The sequence below is a fragment of the Nansenia antarctica genome, assembly GCF_963989245.1.
Source record: "Nansenia antarctica genome assembly, chromosome: 6".
In the NCBI taxonomy this organism is placed as follows: domain Eukaryota; kingdom Metazoa; phylum Chordata; class Actinopteri; order Argentiniformes; family Microstomatidae; genus Nansenia; species Nansenia antarctica.
Window position 1 is genome coordinate 18,752,864 of NC_137676.1, and position 24,965 is coordinate 18,777,828.

The window sequence follows — 24,965 nt, forward strand, 5'->3', positions numbered from 1 at the left end:
ACAGGGCCTTCAGTGTGACAGCACTCACCCTTTGGAACTCTCTCCCCACAGTGATCCAAAATGCCCCTACCCTGGACACCTTCAAATCAGCCCTCAAAACTCATCTGTTCACCAAGGCCTTTGGCCCCTAGTTTAGTTTAGTCAGTCTCTGTGTTTTTTTTCCCCTTTCTGTTCTGTCTGACTTTCTGTCTGTAAAATCTGTAAAGCGTCCTTGGGTTTATGAAAGGCTCTATATAAAACCAAGATATTATTATTATTATTATTACTGTAGGTTACATCAAATGTAAAAGATCGAATGAGAGCCACACACTCTTGCTTTGATGCAAATTATTTGTGACACAGCCCAATGAAAAGGGCTACCTGTAGGCGAAATCATTTTTCTGTTTTTTACATGTGCTTAAACTACAGATTGTAAGCTTTCAAATGATGCATCATACATTGAAATCGGAAACAAATTGAAGACGACATGAGTATTTGAAAGTTGCTATACCGGAAATCACTAAGCACAGAAAATCCCCATCAAAGATAATGAATCCCCATCAAACAACAAGAAACGAAGTCATTGTGTTATAGATTACACTTATTTCATGAACGTAAAACTGTTCGGAAAAATAACGAGTGGGTACTTCACATCTTCGAGTTGAATGTTAGCTAAAAAAACGAAAATCTGAAGAAAAAAAAAACAAAACTTTAAAGACGAATTTGACGTCTTTCTCATTTCCGAGAGGTGTCCAGAAACACCAGGAGCAGTCACATTTATTTAACCAATGTTTCAGCAGGAAGCTGCCTTCATCAAAGTTTCAATCCAACATAAAATGGTGGAAATATGTATTCCACAGTGTGATACAAAGTGATGTAAATGGGGTGGGGGAGGATAGTGAGCAGGGGGACTAAGCAGGGTATGTACAGTCATGGCCCAAAATATTCACACCCCTGCACTTCTGTCAGATAATGCACCACTAACAGAAACATTTTGCAATTAAAAATGCTTTGGTATTCACATGTTTATTTGAATAGCCCTCATTAATTAACAGCAGTAAAGCAGTAAATGGAGCAGCTTTAGTCTACATGGCTAATTTCCAGCTGTAGTCCCCAGCATGTTGTTAAGTCAAAGTCAAAGTCAAAGTCAGCTTTATTGTCAATCCAATATATGTACAGACATACAGAGGGCTGTATGTAATATATAATATGTTGTTAATAAGTAGACGTTGTAACAGACTTGTGGGTCAGTTCTAGGGCCAGTTGCAGCATTTACAGCTGTCTTGGAAGAGTAAGCCAACGGGGCAGTTCTGGACAAAGGTTCTGCCTTCAGCACACTGGTAGAAAGATCCAGGTGCATCTGGTTTCACATACAGCCCACTGGGTCTGCCAGCACAGAAACCCTTACCAGGCACCACCGTGGGTTCTGGAGCGGGTGTAGGTGGCAGAGGAGGCAGGTCTGAAGGAGAGAAGTATTCAGTTTATTGAGAGTGGCACTTCAGTTGGACAAACACAAACATTTTATGCTGGATAAAAACAAGTAACCAGATTGCTCAAAAAATATGGTTGTATATGTAAAACTAAGTATTTCCTTTCCAGCCCACCAGGCCTGCCAGCACAGAAACACTTACCAGGCACCACCGTGGGTTCTGGAGCGGTTGTAGGTGGCACAGGAGGCAGGTCTGAAGGAGAGAAGTGTTCAGTTTATTGAGAGTGGCACTTCAGTAGGACAAAAATGTTATGCTGGATAAAAACAAGTTGCCAGATTGCCCCCAAAATATGGTTGTATTTCCTTTCCAGCCCACTAGGCCTGCCAGCACAGAAACACTTACCAGGCACCACCTTGGGTTCTGGAGCGGGTGTAGGTGGCAGAGGAGGCAGGTCTGGAGGAGAGAAGTGTCGAGGTTTTATATCATGTTATACTGAGAAATGTAAGTCTCTCTACAGTAGTGGCGAAATCTAGCACTCAAGGAAGGCCCATTTCCTTCCTGTAAGGGATGGGCCAAGATCTGTGGCGCAGTGAATAATTCTGACTATGGACAGGGCCCATAACTTGTGTAATCATAGATTTGTATAATATGATTGGTTCCCAAGAATAGTGACCTCATGACCAAGGACAATCTATAAATATGAGTCGCACCCATCATTGGCTGCTTCTTGCTTATTGGTCTGCTCATTTCTCTCTGCGCTCATGTAACTTGGCTTAATAAAAGGCCTCTTTGGAGACAATTGATCTAAGCTCTTTGTGCTTTGTAAGTTCTACTAAATCTATTAAGAATCAATTATATCCACGACAGAAGTATTCCGTTTATTGAGAGTGGCACTTCAGTAGGACAAACACAAACATTTTATGCTGGATAAATATAAGTAACCAGATTGCCCCCAAAATATGGTTGTATATGTAAAACTAAGTATTTCCTTTGATATCGGTGCTGTTAGTGTATTTGGTCAAATATATAATGAAAGGAATTATTGATAGGTGATTTATTTACCAATATCAAGGAGGTTTTTAAGATGGCTGGTCAGGGGGTAGTTGCCCAGTCCACAGAACTGCCCGGCAAAATCGTCCAGGTCCAGAGTCCAGACGAAAGCTCCTCCAAACTTGTTGTCTTTTAAATAACGGACCTTAGGAAAGGAAGTGAGGGAGTGAGAGGATGAGAGAAAACATGGAGATGGAGAGACAGTAGAGTCTTCTGATGACTTTGATACAGTTGCAACACCTAACAGTAGATTAGATTAGATTCAACTTTATTGTCATTGCAGAGTACAAGTACCAGACAACAAAATGCAGTTTAGCATCTAACCAGAAGTGTAAATAGTGATATAGTGAAAAACATGTTATCGTAGATATATATTGTGCAAGTGCATGACACTGTAGACAAAATAGGATATGTACAGTTACGAAATGAGAAGTACAGTATAAGTACAGTAGGTAGTAGGTATATATATATATATATATATATATACAAACACAGTAATTAATCCCTTTATACAAACATGCTAGGATCCGAATCCACTGCATTCTATATCCCTTACTTCTAAGCAATACTGGTAGGTATAAATACCTTTGTTGCATAGCTCTCCTTGTTGTCAAATCCAACCCACTCCTTTGCTTTAGTAGCATAGGGAACCTTCTGATCATCAATCCACTGGACACTGGTTCCTTGGAGGAACGTGCAGATCTAGAAACAAGATGGGCAACATGTTCAGATCAAATGTCATGAAATTAAGTACTGTATGTCACAAGCCTGAATCAATCAATCAAACACACTTTATTTATATAGCACAAGTCAGCATTGAAGGCAACCCCAAGTGCTGAACATAAAAACAATAGTAAATAAAGAACAATACAATAAAACAAGAGGTAGGAGATAAGAAATAGGAGTAAAAGTGCAAGTTCAGATAAACACAAGATAAGAGCCAGTTTTTAAGCCCGTTTTAAGCTTTCTTTTAAAGATATAGTGGGCCTAGGTGTCTGCCTGAAGTGTTACCTCATAGTAGGACCAGAAGCCAGCCTCCCTGGTGTATTTGCCAGGGGTGGCAGCACCGCTGGTAGGGGCTCCCACCCCACTAGTAGCTTCAGAGGCTAGGTGGAACACACGTCCATATGTAGCAAAGCCCATCCTCAGCTTCTCCACAGGGGCGCCCTGGTCTCGCCAGTACTTCATGGCATAGTCCTGGCAGAAAGATGGAGACAGAGAGAGAGAGAGAGAGAGAGAGAGAGATTTACATAAATATGCGAAGCTCATTTTTGATATGCAGACCACCAGCATGATGTAGAATGTGCAATTTTATCCAAATCAGAAGCCGTTTTCTCACAGTGTTGAAGTCGATGAGCTCGCCAGTGTCGTGGGACCCTCTGTACAATGGGCTGTTGTGTCCTGTGACTTTCTCCCAGCCACCATGGAAGTCATATGTCATCACACTAATGAAGTCCAGGTATCTAAAATGGCAGGCAGGTTTGAAATGGAATTTAAATGGCCGGCAAGTCCACTGTCACACAGGCATACCGGGTCATAAAACGTATTGCATTAAGAATATGAACACTTTGAAAATGTGTATTTCAGAATCAGAATTGCTTTTATTACATCTTACTGTACAAGTACACAAGAGTACAATTCTTTGGCTTTGGTGGTTCCTCAACCTTTTACCTGCTAATCTCTGCAATTTCATAGCCACCATCGATGTTTCCTCTCCCAGCAGCCACTGCTGCAGTGAGCATTAGTCTGGGGCGGCCAGTGGTCTTGCCCTCAGCCTCATAGGCCTCCAGCAGCTCCTACAGTAAAGAGAGGTTTATTACACAAAATAATCACTTTTATTACACCTTACTGTACAAGTACCCAAGAGTAAACATCTTTGGCTTTGGCTCCTAAACATTGCAGCATTCAGATAAAAATGTTATAATAACATAATAACAACAACAACAACAACAATAATAATAAGTAACGTAAGTAAGAAAAAAAATTACACATTGAGAGAGTAGAGTGGATTTTACAGTGGCTTCAATAGTGCAAAAGATGCTTTGCAGAGTACGATGATATGACATTGTGACGATCCACACTTGAACCTATAGTGGGCGCTATTGCATCTGTTGTCCTGTCTACCTTCTCTCTTTGTTCCAGATGGGCTCAGGTGTGGGTGATTATCCTAATTGTCCCAGGAACTTGTTGTTGTTTTTCCGGGTTCAGAGCACGCTGGCGTCCGCGTTGTGACTGCCGCTTCTGTTTCCCGGTCGTGTCTTTTTGTATCCTGTCTTTTTGTATCCTGTCTTTTTGTATCCTGTCCTATCCTTTTTGTATCCTGTCTTTTTGTATCCTGTCCTATCCTTTTTGTATCCTGTCCCGCCGACCTCCGCTGCCTTCCCCCCGCCATCTCCCGCCTCTCACCGCCTTCACTACCGGACTGCAGTACTCACCGCCTTCACTACCGGACTGCAGTACTCACCGCCTTCACTACCGGACTGCAGTATTCACCGCCTCATCGTTCCTGTCCCCCGGCTCTGTGTTGCCGACCGACCCGCTGCGCGCCGCTCTCATACATCGCTGGCCTGGCCGTGCTGTGCTACTACCCTCGTCCCGGGAGGTAGCCACCGCTCCCTCCCCGGTTCGGGGGTTGCCATCTCCGCAGGTGAGTGTCGGTCCTTCCCAGCCTTCACTCACTGCTGCGGGATTTGGTCGCTGGCATGGCACGGCTAGGCTGGCCGGCCGCGCGGGTTCGGTCCCAGGCTGGCAATACTGATGACAACGGCAACGGCGGCACCGCGCTGTCGCTCTGGTTCACTGCCTGTCGTTTTGCCCTGGACTCCCGGCCATCTCACCTGCCCCCCACCTCCCCCTGCCCTTCTCTCGTCTCACCTACACTCACTGAACCACAACCATCGCCTCACTGCTGCTGCTGCCACCAAGGCAGGCATTCTCTGCTCTCGCCGCCACATCCATCGAGGCTCCCAGCAACATCAACACCGGACTCTACACCCCCCCCCCCTCCCCGTTCGCTGACTCTGTGTTCCATGTTACTTGTTACATTCAATGTCACTTCGACTATGCCGTAACATCATGGTACTATAGAACCACAAAGGCCCATAAAACAAGACTCCAGACAGCCCAAAATAAACTGGTTAGGCTTCTGCTAGGCCTCAACCCTAGGACACATCTAACCGCTGCTCATTTTTTGAGCCTTGATTGGCTACGAGTAGTTGACAGAGTGCAGCAGCTTGCACTGGGCCTGGTCTTCAAGATACGCTACACCACAAAGACACCCAAGTACCTGTCAACATACTTCCAAAAAGTGAACAACGTCCACACATACAATACCAGAGGAAGCTCCACGAACCACGTTCAACCGCGTTGCACCACAAACAAGGGGTTAAACTCGTTTGCAAACTATGCAGTAAAAATGTGGAACGCCCTTCCTATAATCTTAAAGGAGTGCAAAACACTTCCCACCTTCAAAACCACTCTCAAAAAACATTTACAGGAGGCTGCAATCCGTAACTGGACCCTCTAAATCAAAAATCAGATTAAAAGACCTGAACTACCCACTGTACATACTTTGTGTTTTGTCCCCCGCCCCCACCTGTGGTGTATGTCCCCACCTGTCCTACCCGCTGTACATACCTTATGTTTTGTTGTATTGTTCTTCCCATGATGGATGTATGTTTATCTTGTAGATAGTAATAGTTATTTGTCTGTATTATCTTGTAGATAGTACTAGTTTTTTTGTCTGTCTTACATGTAACGATGAATTGTGAATCAAGGACCCCAATTGAAATAAGCCAGTGGCTTTCTTGGGTTTTTATCCTGTTAGTTGACCTTGTATGTAATATGTACTTTCATGTACCTACTTCTGCAAATCTTCTATATAAAGTTCAATCAATCAAAACTTGTTGTTGTTACTTGTTGTTTTTGTGTTTCCCCATGTGTATCCTATATTGTCAGCGTCTTTGAGCCTCGGAAAAGCGCTATATAAATTTAATAAATTAACTTTAAGAGTGGGTCAGATTCATGGGCTGTGTTCGGAATAGCGTACTAGCATACTGCATACTAGCATACTCAATGAGTATATACTGCATACTACCTACTAAATTCACAATAATAGTATAGTCGTATCCGAAAACCAGCCGACCATTATGCATACTCCATACTGCCTCCCAGAATGCATTTCGCCGGGAGCGGCGAATTTAAACCTCCATTAGCTAAAATATGTAATTTTGGCTTTACAAGTGTTAACATGTCATTTTATGAAGTTTTAATATGTTTTCAGGCGAGAAAGTAACCACATATATATTCCCAAAATGTGTCCAGTTTACCAAAATAACCCGTTTATATATCTGATCTGACGATTTTTTGCGTCTTCTGTTCGCTAGCTGCGTTCGTAAATTCACCCTGGAAATATGATCAGCACTCATGGAATGCCTCTTGTCCAATCAAATTACCTGGTCCCTTTATGACTTTGCACCCAGTGTGCACTCCGGCGCTCTCAGAGCGATTTTAACTTCTCCCTTCATCCAGGACACCTTGTGCATAGTCTACCCACAAATAGAGTGCTTATATAATAAAGTTCCATGAACAAGAGTGCTCCAGGCACAGGCATATGGATGCTTAGGGTCATGGTCCTCTTGCTCACGGCCATACTAGCCTGAATACGCCCGATCTCGTCCGACCTCGGAAGCTAAGCAGGGTTGGTGCTGTAAGCTTTTCGTTCCTCCGCGTTACCGAGGAGAGGCGCGTGCAGCGGCCGAGGAGAGTGCACTCTTTCCGGATAGACATTTATGCATGCTCTCAGGGTTCGAAACATAACTTCCCGGGGTGCCAGTGGGTTGGTTGATGGCTCAAAATGACCGTATAGCGATGGTGGAGTCAGCAAAGTAGTATTGTGTTTTTACCACCTTCCTAGCCGGTGTTATTCACGGACAAATACGGTGCCCGGGGCACACTCTTTGCGGGTTAATAACGTCGCTTTACCGGGGCTTACGGTGAAAATTCAAATGTGTCCGGACAGGGGAGAGGGGCGGAATCGTAAATCACTTTGAATGGAGTCGATTGGAGACCCCCATCGATGTCGACACTGCTCGGAGTGAATTTAAGCATTTGACGCATGTTGAACTCCCTGTTCATTGAGTTTACTCCCGGTTCACTTCTCGGGGTGGCACCACGGTGGTTCAGTTCACTCACTCGACAGAAATATCGTAACATAATTACAACACTTTGTAAAATGATTTGGGGGGCCAACATCTTTAGCTAGCTCAAGTAACTAGCTTACTAAGTGTAGAGTATTTGGGTTTGCATCTATTGCTCTAGCATTGTTTATTCTACCTGGCCTGAGTATGTTACGTCACTACGTGATTACGTACCTGTTGGACGTACCTCCCAGCATTCCTATGTAGGAAGTGACATGCAATGTAACGTGGTCATTTCTCCAAGTAAAGAAACTAGTAAACTACAGTCCGTTTCTCCGTGTTTATTTGAGTAGCCTACTAACCACAGTAGGTACACAACAGTGGCGACGAGGTGGTTGGAAAGTGAACCCTGTCTCTGATATGACCGAACTTGTTTCGCGGGAACAACAAACGGAGACTCGGACGTGAGTAGTGAAAGTATCCAGTTATACAGCGTGGCAAGATGGCTAGAATTGGATCAATTGACCCGTTTGACGGCGCGACGGATGACTGGGTCGAATATACGGAACGCATTTCACAGTATTTCAAGGCAAATGACATTGAGGATGACAAACATGTTGCAGTGTTGCTGAGTGCAATGGGGGGGAAATCATATGGCCTGTTGCGCAGCTTAACTGCCCCAGAAAAGCCTTCCGTAAAAACATTCCAGCAACTGGTGGAGGTAATGAAAGAACATTTATCCCCAAAACCACTACTAATTGCTGAACGTTTCAGATTCCATAGACGAAATCAACATGAGGGTGAATCCATAGTCAGTTACGTGGCTGAGCTGAAGAGACTCACTGAACATTGTGAATTTGCAAATGGACTGAATGATGCGTTGAGAGACCGTTTGGTATGTGGCATTCTTGGTGAGGCCATACAGAAGAGACTGCTAACAGAGGCCGGCCTCACGTTCAAAAGGGCAGTGGAAATCGCAGTCTCAATGGAAACAGCAGCCAGGGATGCTGTTGAACTGCAGACAGGAGTAAAGGCAGTAAATGTAAACAAAATGGCAACCGTCACACAAACAAGAGAGCAAGAACTGTGTTACAGGTGTGGGAGGGGCTCACATTCCCCATCACAGTGTAGGTTTAAAGACGAAGTCTGCAGACTATGTAACAAAACTGGACATATCCAGAGGGTGTGTCGCTCTGGAAAATCAAGAGTGTACAAAAATGAAAAAAAGACACAGTGGAGTGCGCAAAAGAACAGGAAAGTGCACAACATGGAGGAGGCTGCAGATGACGAGTCAGACGAGGAGAGTGAACATACCAATAGCTTGGATGTTTACCATGTCAAAGGAGGCGACAGGGAAGCTATCTGGCTTGCACCACAGGTGAATGGCAAACAAGTACAAATGGAACTGGATACCGGCTCTGCAGTGTCAGTGATGGCACACATTGACTTTGTGAAGTACTTTGGAGACCAGAAGCTGAACCCATCATCTATCCTCCTAAAAACATACACTGGAGAGAAAATCAAGCCCCTCGGAGTACTGCCTGTGGATGTACAACACAATGGTCAACAACGCATTTTGGACTTGTACGTCGTAAGAAGAGGAGGACCAGCGTTGTGGGGGCGAGACTGGCTGAGGAAGCTGCAGCTGGACTGGAAATCCATTAAGAGCCTGCAGGTGGCGCCAAACCCCACTCACAAGTCCACAGAGGTGAAACTGGAGAAAGTCTTGGATGCCGCAGCACCTGTATTCCAAGACGGCATCGGGACATTAAAACACATCAAGGGAAAAATCGTTCTCCAAGACGGAGCCAACCCACGTTTCCACAAAGCACGCCCAGTTCCATACGCCATACGCCAGAAAGTGGAAGCTGAGCTGGACCGCCTGGAAGCTGATGGGATCCTGTCCAAGGTAGACTGGAGTCCATGGGCCACACCCGTTGTCCCAGTAGCAAAGAAGTCAGGGGCAGTGAGGCTGTGTGGAGACTTCAAGATCACCATCAATCCTGTGCTACAAGCAGAACAATATCCATTACCCAGGATTGAGGACATCTTCGCAAACCTGGCCGGTGAAAAACGGTTCACCAAGGTGGACCTGGCTGAAGCCTATCTACAGATGGAGATAGAAGAAGACTCAAAGATGTTCCTGACGATAAACACTTTGAAAGGCCTGTACCGATACAACAGGCTGGTCTTCGGAGTGGCCTCTGCCCCGGCCATATGGCAGCGAGCCATGGATCAGGTGTTACAAGGGATTCCAGGCACACAGTGCTACTTAGATGATATCATTGTGACGGGGGCCAACGATAACGAACACCTGGAGAACCTGCAGAAGGTCTTACAGAGACTTCAAGACTACGGACTCCGGGCCAGACGTGACAAGTGTGAGTTTTTTAAATCATGTATCACATACTGTGGCCACACCATCGATGCACAGGGCTTGCATAGATGCAAAGAGAAAATCGAGGCCGTCATGGAGGCTCCTCAGCCACAGGATGTACAGCAGCTGAGGTCGTTTCTCGGATTCATCAACTACTACAACCGGTTCATGCCTAACCTGTCCACGGTGCTCTACCCGTTGAACCAACTACTTCAGTTAGAACGGAAATGGAAATGGACCACAGAATGTGAACAGGCCTTCCAGGAAGTGAAGAAGCTTGTGACATCGGAGACAGTACTCACACACTACGACCCCTCCTTGCCTGTGAAGTTAGCATGCGACGCTTCGCCGTATGGTATAGGAGCCGTTATGTCACATGTGATGCGGGATGGGACCGAAAGACCAATAGCGTTCGCCTCACGCTCCCTGGCCCCGGCCGAGAAGAATTACTCTCAAATAGACAAGGAGGCGTTGGGCCTGGTCTGGGGCGTAAAACGGTTTAACCAGTACCTGTACGGCAGGGAGTTCATCCTGGTGACTGACCATCAACCGCTGGTCTCGATATTCAACCCCCAGAAGGCGATTCCCGTGACAGCTGCAGCATGGATGCAACGCTGGGCCCTGTTCCTAGGAGGGCACCGGTACAAGATCGAATTCAAGAGAACACTGCAACACGCCAACGCAGACGGGTTGTCCCGGCTGCCACTTGACACAGCAACAACGACAAAGGGGGACAAGGAACCGGTGGAGATGTTCACACTCATGCAACTCGAAAGCCTCCCGGTGACGGCGGAAATTATTGAGAGAGAGACCCGGAAAGATGCAACTCTCTCACAAGTGTACAGAGCAACGCAGACTGGCTGGACAACCCACGAAGGGTCTCCCCTCACTCCCTATTACCGACGTAGGGACGAGCTCACCATTGACTCTGGATGCCTTATGTGGGGAATGAGGATCGTCATCCCCACCAAGCTCAGGTCCAGGGTGCTGGAAGAGCTACACAGTGGCCATCTGGGAGTGGTGAAGATGAAAGCACTCGCCAGGAGCTACGTCTGGTGGCCGGGGATTGACCAACAGATAGAACAGCTCGCCATGCATTGCTCTGGCTGCCAGCGTGTACAGAATGAGCCGACAGTTGCACCTCTCCATGCCTGGGAATGGCCTGCATCCCCATGGCAACGTATCCACATTGATTTCGCCGGTCCATTCATGGGGACAACATTCCTAGTGGTGGTCGATGCATGTTCAAAGTGGCCAGAAGTGTTCACCATGAGCTCCACGACAACAGCCCACACGATCGACGTGTTGAGAAGCCTCTTTGCAAGAACTGGTATCCCCGAACAATTGGTGAGTGACAATGGTCCTCAATTCACGGCTAATGAATTCCAGATGTTCCTGAAGCTCAATGGAATTCGCCACATAACATCAGCCCCCTATCATCCGGCTACCAACGGGCTCGCCGAGAGGTTCGTACAAACCCTAAAACAAGGTCTGCGAGCTATGGCAGATGCCTTTCTCTCTCTACGTCAGAAGCTGGCCAATGTCCTGTTTGCCTACCGTAACGCCACTCACGCTACTACCAACCGGACACCCGCCATGCTGTTCCTGGGACGTGGGTTACGCTCAAGACTGGACTTGCTTAAGCCAAATCTGCGGCGGACTGTAATGGATCGGCAGATCAGACAGGGTCTAAGGGCGCACGACAGGGAAACACGTCAACTAGAGATTGGACAGACTGTGCTGGCCAGGGATTACCGTGGAGAACACAAGTGGGTGCCCGGCATAATCAAAGAAAGACAAGGGCCCTTGTCCTACACTGTAGAAGTAGCTCCTGACACTGTCTGGCGACGCCACCTTGACCAACTACGGAGGTCAGAGGTACGCACTGCAGAAGAGGTGGTGGATCCTGCACGTATCACCGCTGTTCAGGAGAGCCTGAGCCTGCCTACCTCCAACACTGCTCAGGAGAGCCTGGGCCTGCCGACCTCCGACCGTGTAACGGGGTGTCTGCCTAGCCCTGGTCGGCCCCTGACCCCACGCCTGGGTCTCCCTGCTGGTGGTGCGAGCCCGGGGGTCACACCCCCGGAGGAGAGACGTTATCCAACACGCACCCACAGACCTCCAGACAAACTATCTCTCTGAATAAGACACTAGTGTGTTTAGTTATCCGTTTAAAGCAAGGGTATTGTTAGTTATGTTCAACCTAGTAAATGCTATGGTGTTAATGTTGTTGTTATCTAGAAGGGGAGGAGTTGTAGAGTATTTGGGTTTGCATCTATTGCTCTAGCATTGTTTATTCTACCTGGCCTGAGTATGTTACGTCACTACGTGATTACGTACCTGTTGGACGTACCTCCCAGCATTCCTATGTAGGAAGTGACATGCAATGTAACGTGGTCATTTCTCCAAGTAAAGAAACTAGTAAACTACAGTCCGTTTCTCCGTGTTTATTTGAGTAGCCTACTAACCACAGTAGGTACACAACACTAAGCACTACAACCAACTTGTCCGTCTGAAGCTACAATACTGGGATCATTCGTGATTGGGCTACAAACAGTCAAATACTAGGTGAACATGTGTGTAAGACACAAATAAACTTGGATTTCATGCATTTCTGGACGCGAAATGCATTTTGGGAAATAGGAGCCGAGCTAGTGTCCATCAAAACCGACTTAAATTTGACCGGAAATAACTGCTCGCCTATTAAATTTCTCGCATACTCAAATCTTGCATACTGTACAGTTCGAACGTACTACATACTCAAAATCTACGTCATATCTAGTATGAGTAGTATGCTAGTACGTTATTCCGAACACAGCCATGGACTCTCTCTTCCTTGTCGACCAGCAGCCGTTTTTGTTGTCGTTACCATTTTCTCTTTTCATTATTTCAATTCAACATTATTTTCTTTAATAAATCTCCTATTATTGATAACCATGTGTGGTCTCCCTTTTTGTTACCTTGTCAAGAGCCAGGCAAGCGTAACAACATGCAATATACTACAATACAGTATGGTAGTAAATTACTCAACCAGTTTTTAGTATTCTTCCAGTGTGTATCTCCAAGAGTCTGGGGGAAATAGCTGTTTGTTAGCCTCTGGGTTTTAGCCCAGAGGCTTCGGTACCGTTTCCCTAACGGCAATAGCTCGAACAGTTTTTGATTGGGCCTAGAAAGGATTGTACTAGAAAGGACTGTACTTTCCATCTGTGAGTTTCACTGGTTTGGACCTGGCCAGATTGTTAGATATCTTTTGCTGAACTGGAGACGATCCAGTGCTTGGTAGCAGTTGATGTTGATAGTTCTGATGTTAACAACGTTTACTCTTGTCTATTCTATTCAAATGTCGGTTCTCTGACCTTGCACAACAGTGTGAATCTCTGTTTGTCCTCTGGGGGGCTCCCTCGTGCTCCAGGGTACTCCCAGTCCAGATCCAGCCCATCAAAGCCGTGCTTCCGCAGGAAACTGATAGAGGACTGGATGAACGTCTGTCTGTTGGCTGGGGACGACACCATCGCTGTGAACCTAAGGAGAATTAGACGAAATGATCATTTGCTACTGATAGTGGTAGAGTGTTATATTATGAACACAAAACAGTACACTGCTGGTTATCCATGTAGAATAAAACAAACTAAAAAGTAAATCTTACTGCTTGGTGCCAAAGTTCCATCCACCAACTGCCAAGAGTGTTTTAAGTTTAGGGTTTCTGTTGGATAACACAAACACAATTGTCAGCAAACAGCAAAACCTCCCATGAAATCTATATCTTCTATGAAATACCAACCTGTCTTTCAGTCCGTTGAAGGATCTGTATAGAGTCTCATCATTCCACTCAAAGGTGGTCAGCTCGTTGGCGGTATTGATGATGAAGAAGGCGTAGATCAGGTGGGTGCAAAGGAAAGGGTCAATATCAGTTGGCATGTACTTTCCAGTTCCAGGCCTGTACTGGGCCCAGTTGGTAAAGTAGCATACCAGCTGCGAGGTAGAGCCTTGGACAAGAGAAGATTGCAATAATATGATTTTACAGTACAGATAGAGTATTTTTATTACTTTGTCTCTGTGATTCTTCAGATTCAGATTCAATTTAATTATTATTGACAGAGTACAAGTACAAAGACAATGAAATGCAGTTGGGCACCAAAGTGCAAAAGCCATAAAAGTATGGACAGACATTTGTACAGCGTGATATGTACAGACAAAGACGAAGATGTGTATAGTTAAGATATGTGCAGTATGATATGTCTCTGTGCTACTTTCTTCAGTGTTGGAGAAGTGGGTTATCTTACCTAAATGGCACAGGACCAGGAACAGACCTTCAAAAGTACAGATTCAATAAGGTCAACAAAGAGCATATCACACAAAACAAAACAACTTACTTCAAGGGAATTGTTAAAAAATGTCATTACCTGCCAGTAGAGTGAGCTTGGTCATTGTGTTTGTGAATGCAGTGGCAGGAAGAGAGAGGATCTTTTATTGTGTCAAAAAAAAAAAAAAAAAAATGAAACATGAACAGTAGACATGTCGCCAGCCAATGAGGGGGCTCTCCACGAGAGCTTCGCCAACCAATCAGGTAGCGGTATTGCCCGACCTTCCCCTACCATCCTAGGTTCCGCAAATTCGCTCCCCGCTGGGAGCTTCCCACTGCTGTCAGATCTGCAGAATCACTCCCTAGTAGACTAAAGACCCATCTCTTCAGGCTACACCTGAACTATTTACTACCCGCCTGTACTGTTTCCACAGCATCATTAAGATTTAAATCTAAGCTAAAAACCGTCATGTTTTGCAGCAGTTATTAAACACGAACACTTCAAGGACCTACATCAAGGACCTCCTGGACCTGTCTTCCACCTCAAGGCCCAGACTCAGGTCCGACGCCCAACTCAGCCTGAGGGCCCCCCGCACCAACCTCAAGAGGAAGGGTGACCGTGCCTTTGCGGTGATAGCACCGACCCTGTGGAACGCGCTCCCTTCCGCCATCAAGTCTGCCCCCACTCTGGACTCCTTTAGAGCCAAGTTAAAAACCCACCTCTTCGTCAATGATGTTCCCTAAGTCTACTCCCTATTTGTTGTAAATTGTATCCCTTGAGATGTTCGTTTAAGTAGTCTGTGTCTGTTTGCTTTCTGTGTTCCTTGTCCTTGTCCTTGTCTTTATCTGTTCCTTTACCCGGGCTGCGCCCCGGGCCGATGTAAAAGTTGGATGGGGGGCGCATTATAAATAAAATTAATAATTAACAATTAACAATTAACTTCACATCAATGTTATACATTAACATGTTTATACATTAACTATTGTCTTATTGAATGCCATATCTATTTACAAGAGTGTGCTTCTATCTCTGTTGACCTTGATGATGCAATGTCAGCTCAATTGTAATGTGCCTTTGTCCTTTGGTCTCTGGGATGGGTGGGTGGGTGAGGCTTATCTGATATACTTTCTTTTTTGTTTTGGTTGCGGACTTGTAATGTAGCCTATATGTTCCTAGTACCTAGAAGGCGACATTGTAATTGTGGTGTGGTTTCATATTACAGTGTATTTGTGTGTTTGGGTGTGGTTTTATGAGTTGTTGGGGCAGTTGGTTGAAAGATGTAGCCTTGTTGTCTTGTTTTGTTGTTATGTGCTTTAAAAGAAAATGAATAAACATTTGATCACAAAAAAAGAGTGCGCCTTGGAACTAATTCCACTCTCCGTATCTGAACTGAGACTCTCGTTCTGTAGCACTGCCTTACTGGCTTGTGTTAAAGAGATGGATATCACCTTTCAATTGACCAATATACTTCTTTCTCTTGCTGTTTTGCCCACCGCCATAGTTTGTCATCGCCATACGTAACAAGTTGCTGTTGTATTGTATTTGTTTGTGGTGGATGTTGTATGCCTGTGAACAGGTCACACTTGAAAATGAGCCCTTGGGGCTCAATGTGTTTTTACCTGTATAAATAAAGGTTAAATAAAAAAAAAAATCCTGAATAGTCTTTTTTAGAGGTTTTTTCCGCTCAACTCGTGTAATGCATCTGCCATGTGCATACAAATGTGAGCCTCCATCTCCTCTCGTTTCATTGTGTTAATCTGATCCCGATGGCTTTATGCTTGTTCTCTAGGCCAGTGGTCTTCAACCGGGCGTCCCTGACCCCTAGGGGGTCCGCAGAGGTACTGCAGGGGGTCTGCCAATTTCTGTCATAATAATTGACAACTTTCACCAAAATAATCAGTGAGAATTAAAAAATATAACAAAAATGATATTGAGTAAGGTACAAGCATTAATAGGCAATCATAAGCTACTTTTGACAAAAACAATTTACAAAATAAATTATGCCCATGATTCTAGAGTCTAACATAACGTCAGCTGGAAAAAAAAAAAAGACATGGATACGGTTATCATTCAAAGACAATGCATCCGACGGCTCTAACCTGACAGCCGCTGAGGAAGATCAGCTGATCGACCTAACCACAGACAGTACACACAAGAATGTGTACGAGTCACAGCCTCTCACCCAGTTCTGGATCCATTGCCAGAAATACTTCCCCCAACTGACAGCAAAGGCCATGGTGAGCCTCTTGCCTTTTGCAACAACTTATCTTTGTGAAAGAGGATTCTCCTCCCTCACCTACCTGAAGAGCAAATACAGTTCCAGACTGCAGCCTGAGGATGACATGATGCTCTGCCTGACAACCTCCACCCAGGAGGTAGGCATACCTTGCTTCCTGAAGCTAAAAGTTTCATTGTTGAAAAATAATAATAATAGAAAATATAAGCCTCATCAAGATCAACAACAACAACAAAAACAATAATAATAATAATAATAACCAATCATAATTATGCATGAACGTTTTATCAATCATAAACACATATAGGCTAATAACCCAGTATATAAATAGGTTAATATGGTGAAATAAAAGGTGAATGAAGTAAATATAAAAGTTATTATAGGCTTTAAAATGTGAGACATTTAAAAATATATATTACATGTGGGGGTCCCTGTTCTGTTTGTCTCTCATCCAAGGGGTCCTTGGGTTGAAAAAGGTTGAAGACCCCTGCTCTAGGCCTACTTGTTCTATACTTGTTCTCTACTCGCAAAGACTCGCAAGTCTTTCGTTGGATTTTGTTAAGAAAATATCCAATTGCAATTGGAGCACTGGCCGGGTTCTGTCAACTGTTTGCACATAATCACGGATTTCATCCACTGATGAACCCTATGTAAAAGCTCTCCGTCTCTTTCGCTCAATTTCACCAGCGCATCATTTCCCATTGTCCAATTATTGCCAATTGTCCAATTATCTAGGTAGGCCTACATCTTGCATTTCTTTATCTCTAGCCATGGCTGTGTTCGTTAATACGGGTTGAGAGATTACTCCAAATTATCAAAACACGGTTTATTATATCGGAAATAGGCTTGGTTTATAACGCTAATCAATGATGAATTATCTTCAGCCAGCGCCAAATGTGAGCCTCTGACCTTAAATATGCGCCTAGCAAGAGTCAATATATCTTTCATTAAGCCTGTACCAATAACCAATACCACCAAATTAATTAATTAATTAAAGGTAGGCTAATTTACAACCAGTATCACATAGAGGTGCACCAAACTGTAGAGCGGAATCTTTCTACAATCCGTTTCTGTCTATTATAATATGGCAGAGATTTCTATGTTTCCTTCATATAAAAACATATCTTATGTTGATAATCTGACCTCAAATTAATTATCACTGTATGCACAGAAATATTGAGTCGGTGCTTATTAGGACAAGGTAAGGTCAACTAGAATGAATCAGTGAGGCTTTAATATAATGTACAGTTGTACAAATCTAGTACAAGGCAACTACTTATATTAGTAGAGAAAAGTTACATTCTAGTATAGTTAATAGAGAGAGAGAGAGAGAGAGAGATATGATGATCAATGATCATTATAACACACTGATACTTACATACTTACAACATGAAGACAACAACACCCAGGAACAAAGATGACCTCACTCACAGAACTCAGGAAAAAAAGAATTCCCCCAACTATGCTCTCACTCCCACCTTTATACCATTGAACCCAGGAGCCATTGTTAAGGGCCAGCCAATCACCATTCACCTTATTTATTATTATTATTGATTATTGATTTTCAGAGGCAGAGTTGTGGGTTTTGTGTGTGTGTGTGTGTGTGTGTGTGTGTCAGGGTTTCCGTTAACCGGTAATTCCCGGACTTTGTCCGGTAAAAGTTGTTGAAGTCCGACAAATTGAAAACTCGTCGGACATAAATGTCCGGTGAAAATAATTCCCTCTAAGCACAATTTGAATACAATTCGCTAAAGTTCACATTCTGATTCCTTCTATTTTAAAAAAGACGAATATATAGGCTATGTATTTATTTTATTATGATATGATTTGACACCGGCATGATGATGACTCCTAATGTGTAGGCTGCCTATGCGAAACAGCGGTTGTTTCCGGTGTGCGCTATAACTCGTGCACAATCGAGTCGAGGCAGAGAGGAGGATAGCGATGTTTCTCTCTGTGATAGTGTGATTATGCAAGCCTTTTCTGAAAGGGATGAGAACCCGATTGTTTCAGCTTCTCCCAGGGAGAAAGTGGTAGAGTTACCATCCTCCCCGAGTCCTACCATACCATCCGCTGACAGCCTATCTCTGCCTGTAACCGGCGAGCGATTGCGTGTCGCTCAAGTAGCTGATCAGTCATTAAACAAATGTTTTTTACATGCAGCTAGTGAGGAATCTGAAATAGGGGGCAACGTAGTTTATTTCCTTAACGATGGGATATTAATGCGTAAATGGTCTCCTCCTAATGCAAATGGTTGTGAGTGGAATACTGTAAAACAAGTGGTTGTGCCTGTGGGTTATAGACAACAGGTGTTATCTGTAGCACATGAGAGCCAGTGGTCAGGACATTTAGGTATAACTAAAACTTATCAGCTGATATTGAAACATTTCTTTTGGCCCGGACTGAAGGCGGATGTTGCCAAGCACTGCCGCTGTTGCCATACTTGTCAGATGGCGGGTAAGCCTAATCAATCCATTCCACCCGCACCATTGCATCCCATTCCTGCTATAGGGGAGCCATTTGAACGTGTAATAATTGATTGTGTTGGACCTTTGCCTAGGACTAAAAGTGGAAGTCAGTATTTGCTTACTATTATGTGCGCTGCTACTCGTTTTCCCGAAGCTGTTCCGTTGCGTAACATATCAGCCAGCTCAGTGGTGAAAGCTTTAACAACGTTTTTTTCCACATTCGGTCTTCCTCTTGTTATACAATCTGACCAGGGCACTAACTTTCAGTCTAAGCTTTTCAAACAAGCCCTAAGAACGTTAGGGGTACGATGTCACGCCAGAAGCCTACATGCTTGCACTGTTCAATAAAATGTTATACATCTAGACATTGTGGTATTTCTTTATATACGTATCCCAGCCTGCCTATTGTTTCTCAATAAACAGTTATGTTCTCCTCATTGACATACTCCCGAGTCCGATTAAGTATGATTTGACAGGCAGCTAAACGAAATGCCTTCCCAACCAGCGAGACCTGGTTATAGAAATGACGTTGTTTTATTGATAAAAAAAAGGGTAAAACTGGAAAGAGAAAATAGAAAACTCACATTAATCCCAAAGAATTTAACAAACTTCAGTTAACGTAATGTGGAGTCCGTTCATTGATCGATGCTGTCTGTTCAGTTCCCAGTGAGGCGCCCGTTCAGCGCTGGACATAATGGCATAGCGCGCATGCGAATCATGTTATATTATTATATATTATATAGCTCGCATCTAATCGTATCGGATGAGAAATAGACATTAAATGGCATATATAGGCCGCTACACAACAGTAATCACCGCGACAAACAGCTATATTAGATTTATTTATTTTTTTTATTTTTTTTTTTAATATTTTAATATGATGACCGGAATATATCACGTTTGTCCGGTAAATCGAAATCTTCCCGGACACGATGTCCGGCGGCAATTTTTTCTAACGGAAACCCTGGTGTGTGTGTGTGTGGGTGGGTCCTCTTCCTCAGGGACCCTAGGACTTTTGTGTATAATCAAGATTTTTAATGTGTCCGAGTTTTCAAACCGAGTTGTGGGGTTTTGAACATTCCATCATTCATTTTCTATGAGATTTTTTCTCCACAAAAAGTGGAATTGTGGGTAAACCGTATTCCGCAACCTTCCACCGGACAATAGCAGCGCAAGTGGGAACAAGCCGCACGCTATGACACCTCTCATGTCTACCTAGTGCCAAAGGAGTAGCCTGTACAATTTTTGCTATAATAATAATAAATATATATGGACAATAACAATAAGTGTTGCTTGCTACTGCAAGCACAATAACTAAGTATTTATTTTCCAGCCCACCAGGCCTGCCAGCACAGAAACCCTTACCAGGCTCCATCTTGGGTGAAGATGGTGGCTCGCGTTCTGGAGCGGTTGTAGGTGGCACAGGAGGCAGGTCTGAAGGAGAGAAGTATTCAGTTTATTGAGAGTGGCACTTCAGTAGCACAAACATTTTATTCTGGATAAATATAAGAAACCAGATTGCCAAAAAATATGGTTGTAAATGTAAAACTAAGTATTTCCTTTCCAGCCCACCAGGCCTGCCAGCACAGAAACACTTACCAGCCACCGTCCTGGGTGGGGTCGGTGCCCCTGGTTCTGGAGCGGTTGGAGGTGGCAGAGGAGAGAGAGCGGGCAGAGGAGGCAGAAGAGGCAGGTCTGGAGGAGAGAAGTATTCAGTTTATTGAGAGTGGCACTTCAGTAGGACAAACACTGAATAAACCAGATTGCCAAACAAATATGGTTGTTTATGTAAAACTAAGTATTTCCGTTGATATCGGTGCTCTTAGTGTATTTGGTGAAATATAGAATGAAAGGAATTATTGATTTATTTACCAATATCAAGGAGGTATTTAAGATGGCTGGTCAGGGGGTAGTTGCCCAGTCCACAGAACTGCCCGGCAAAATCGTCCAGGTCCAGAGTCCAGACGAAAGCTCCTCCAAACTTGATGTCTTTTAAATAACGGACCTTAGGAAAGGAAGTGAGGGAGTGAGAGGATGAGAGAAAACATGGAGACAGAGACAGTAGAGTCTTCTGATGACTTTGATACAGTTGCAACACCTAACAGTAGATTAGATTAGATTCAACTGTATTGTCATTGCAGAGTACAAGTACCAGACAACAAAATGCAGTTTAGCGTCTAACCAGAAGTGTAAATAGTGATATAGTGGAAAAACATGTTATTGTAGATATATATTGTGCAAGTGCATGATACTGTAGACAAAATAGGATATGTACAGTTATGAAATGAGAAGTACAGTATAAGTACAGTAGGTAGTAGGTATATATATATATATACAAACACAGTAATTAATCCCTTTATACAAACATGCTAGGATCCGAAACCACTGCATTCTATATCCCTTACTTCTAAGCAATACTGGTAGGTCTAAATACCTTTGTTGCATAGCTCTCCTCGTTGTCAAATCCAAGCCACTCCTTTGCTTTAGTAGCATAGGGAACCTTCTGATCATCAATCCACTGGACACTGGTTCCTTGGAGGAACGTGCAGATCTAGAAACAAGATGTGCAACATGTTCAGATCAAATGTCATGAAATTAAGTACTGTATGTCACAAGCCTGAATCAATCAATCAATCAATCAATCAAACACACTTTATTTATATAGCACAAGTCACCGCTGGTAGGGGCTCCCACCCCACTAGTAGCTTCAGAGGCTAGGCGGAACACACGCCCATATGTAGCAAAGCCCATCCTCAGCTTCTCCACAGGGGCGCCCTGGTCTCGCCAGTACTTCATGGCATAGTCCTGGCAGAAAGATGGAGAGAGAGAGAGAGAGAGAGAGAGAGAGAGAGAGAGAGAGAGAGAGAGAGAGAGAGAGAGAGAGAGAGAGAGAGAGAGAGAGAGAGAGAGAGAGAGAGAGAGAGAGAGAGAGAGAGAGACACACACACACACACACACACACACACACACACACAGACAGAGAGAGATCTCTTGAATTCGATTTACATAAACATGCAAAACATGCATAAACATGCAACGCTCATATTTTATATGACTTTGAAATATAGACCACCAGCATGATGTAGAATGTGCAATTTAATCCAAATCAGAAGCTGCTTTCTCACAGTGTTGCTGAGGTCGCTAGTGTCTTGGGACCCTCTGTACAATGGGCTGTTGTGTCCTGTGACACTCTCCCAGGCACCATGGAAGTTATATGTCATCACACTAATGAAGTCCAGGTATCTAAAATGGCAGGCAGGTTTGGAATGGGATTTAAATGGCAGGCAAGTCCACTGTCACGCAAGCATGTTATGTTACTGGGTCATAAAATGTATTGCATTAAGAATATGAATATGAATATGTGTATTTCAGATTTTTTTTTTTTTTTACCTGCTTATCTCTGCAATTTCATAGCCACCATCGATGTTTCCTTGCCAAGCAGTCACTGCTGCAGTGAGCATTAGTCTGGGGCGGCCAGTGGTCTTGCCCTCAGTCTCATAGGCCTCCAGCAGCTCCTACAGTAGAGAGAGGGGTTTATTACACAATATAATCACTTTTATTACACCTTACTGTACAAGTACACAAGAGTAAAAATCTTTGGCTTTGGCTCCTCAACATTGCAGAATTCAGATACAAAAAATAATAATGACGTAATAATAATAATAACATTATAATAATAACAATTATGATTATAATCATAATTATAATAATAATAAGTAACGTAAGTAAGTTTTAAAAAAAGTACACATTGAGAGAGTAATAAAGTGATGGAGTGAAAGTGAGTTTCGCTGTGCTTGAGCAGCCCTGGTTGTTGTTAAAGCCCCCTTTGGAGTTTGGGTGTACTGCAGGTCTGCGCGTTCTTTTGTCCTTTTGTTGTTGCCATACCCCGTGGTCGCGCTAGTATTCCACTACCATCTGAAGGTATGTCCACGATGTAAAACGCTCCTCGTATTTTATTATTTGTGTGGAGAATCCTGTAATATACGGTGAAAATGTTGGTGTAGTACTGTGCTATTTGTTTTTACATGTATTGTGATGATTTCTGTATAGTTTATCCACTGTAGTATCCACTGATTGTACGTTTGTGAACATTTTGTATTATACCAGAGTTCTGTATGTTGGCTAGCAATGTTTCACATTTCAGTTCCCGCATTTTTGTTGCTAGCTCAGATTATATAAAAATGTATTGTAGCAACCCTGTTACTGTGTTGTGTGCGAATGCACCCCTGTGATTGGTGGAGGTGGGCGCATGCGTGTTGTTGTTGTGTTGAGACCGTGGAGAGAGGAAGAACTCCGGTGAATTGAGAAAGTTGGTATGCGAGTTAAACAATTAAACAATCAGTTACAAGAGAGAAGCTATCTGTCGTTATTCCACCACTGTCCAAGTTGGGACGTTACATTGGTGTCAGAAGTAAAAAAAAAAAGAAGAAAAAACGACCGTTCGTCACCCTCCGTTGGTCAGTGTACAGTTTAGCTAGCTAGCCGCTACAGCCGCGGATATAATGGCCATGCAGCGGGACGGGACCGGGACGCGTCCGAAAGTGAAGGAGGAGAAGTATGGAGAGAAGGAGGGAGATGATTATGTTTCGAGGCTGGCGGGGGAAGGTGGGAGTGCTTCAGCACACAAGGCTCACTTGAGGGACACAGTCAGGAGATTAGCTGCCGATGCAGGACTGGGCTCGTCCTCCAGCGCAGCGACGCACAGCAAAGATGGCGGCCCCCGCGGGAATCATGTCCCTGTTAAAACACCAAAATACTCTGGTAAGGCAGACTGGGAGGCTTTCCGTGCCCAATTTGAACTATTAGCGCGGGCGGCGGGCTGGTCTGAGGACAATAAAGCTCTACAGCTGGCTCTATGCCTCACAGATGAAGCATTAGCATGCTTGCTACTACTTAGCCCAGATGAGAGAGGGGACTATTGGGCTTTAGTTGGCGCTCTGCAGAGGCGGTTTGGACAATGTGAACAGCCTGGTGTCCTGCGCTCTGAACTGTGTAGCAGGCGCAGGCAGCCCGGGGAGCCACTCCGGGCGTTAGCCAATGACATTGAGACCCTGTCAAGGAGAGCCTATGCCCACATGCCCCCCGGGGTGCAGAGTGAGCTCGCCAGAGACCAGTTTATCCAGGCTATAAATCCAAGGGAGCTGCGCATCCAGACCCAACTGGCACACCCCCGCACGCTACAAGAGGCACTCGAGCTGGCGTTGGAAAGAGAGATCGTGGGAGCTGGGACAGCAGAGAGCAGTCTGGCGGTCTGCAGCCCTGTTGTGAGAACCGCAGTTGATAACAGCCTAACCCAAGAGAGGCCTGCGTGGGCGACAGAGCTGACAGAACTGATCCGGGCTGTGTCGCTGCAATCATCACGCAGTGACACACGCCCGCGCAATCGAAATGACTGGGGTGACATGCGGCCTCGCCAGGGCCCTTTTGTCTGTTGGGAGTGTGGCCAAGCTGGCCATATCCGCAGGCGGTGCCCCAAGCTCGCTGGCGACCAGGGAAACGCCCCGGGGCCTGTATAGATGGGACGATACAGACCCCTGGCGCCGCATCCCATGCTGCCCCACCTCTGACAGGAGCCCAGCAGCACAGACGGGGGAGTGGGGCTCCACTCCCCCCAGAAGCGAATGACACCGCGGAGTCCGCGAGGGTGGTAGGGTGGACTCATGCTGGGGATTTTTGTCATGTCCACATCACCCTGGCTGGGACTCCCTGTACGGCCCTTGTGGACACCGGCTCCACTGCAACACTGATGAGGCCCGACGTCGTTCCAGTGGGGACACAATTGGAGCCAACTGCTGTGCAGCTGCGAACAGTAACAGGTGAACTAGCCCCTATGCGGGGGAGAGGGAGGGTGGCTATAAATGTGGGAGGTCTGTCAGTGACATTTAGTGTATGGGTGGCAGATGTGCAGGACCCCTGTATACTGGGTCTGGACTTCCTACGGTTTGCTTGCTGTGTGCTGGACCTGGGGAAGGACACACTGAGC

General features: G+C 44.8%; 2 protein-coding genes across 2 annotated transcripts in view; both read right to left on the reverse strand.

Moving 5' to 3' along the window:
- Window positions 1-1,232: 1,232 nt before the first annotated feature.
- On the reverse strand, window positions 1,233-14,402 carry LOC308160361 (acidic mammalian chitinase-like; the record flags this gene model as incomplete). Its single annotated transcript, XM_080534274.1, has 10 exons — window positions 1,233-1,438; window positions 2,472-2,604; window positions 3,045-3,161; window positions 3,471-3,656; window positions 3,799-3,922; window positions 4,131-4,255; window positions 13,331-13,496; window positions 13,621-13,677; window positions 13,756-13,960; window positions 14,378-14,402. The coding sequence occupies 10 exons, from the start codon at window positions 14,400-14,402 to the stop codon at window positions 1,233-1,235; spliced, it is 1,344 nt and encodes a 447-aa protein (XP_080390400.1).
- A 1,620-nt stretch (window positions 14,403-16,022) lies between these two features.
- Window positions 16,023-24,965, reverse strand: part of LOC308160362 (acidic mammalian chitinase-like) — a gene marked incomplete at both ends in the record, with an annotated part of 41,268 nt that continues 32,325 nt past the window's right edge. Inside the window, 4 exons of the mRNA XM_080534275.1 lie at window positions 16,023-16,099; window positions 20,348-20,416; window positions 20,855-20,987; window positions 21,417-21,533. Of these exons, the coding sequence (XP_080390401.1) occupies window positions 16,023-16,099; window positions 20,348-20,416; window positions 20,855-20,987; window positions 21,417-21,533 (396 nt within the window). The remainder of the gene's footprint in view (window positions 16,100-20,347; window positions 20,417-20,854; window positions 20,988-21,416; window positions 21,534-24,965) is intronic.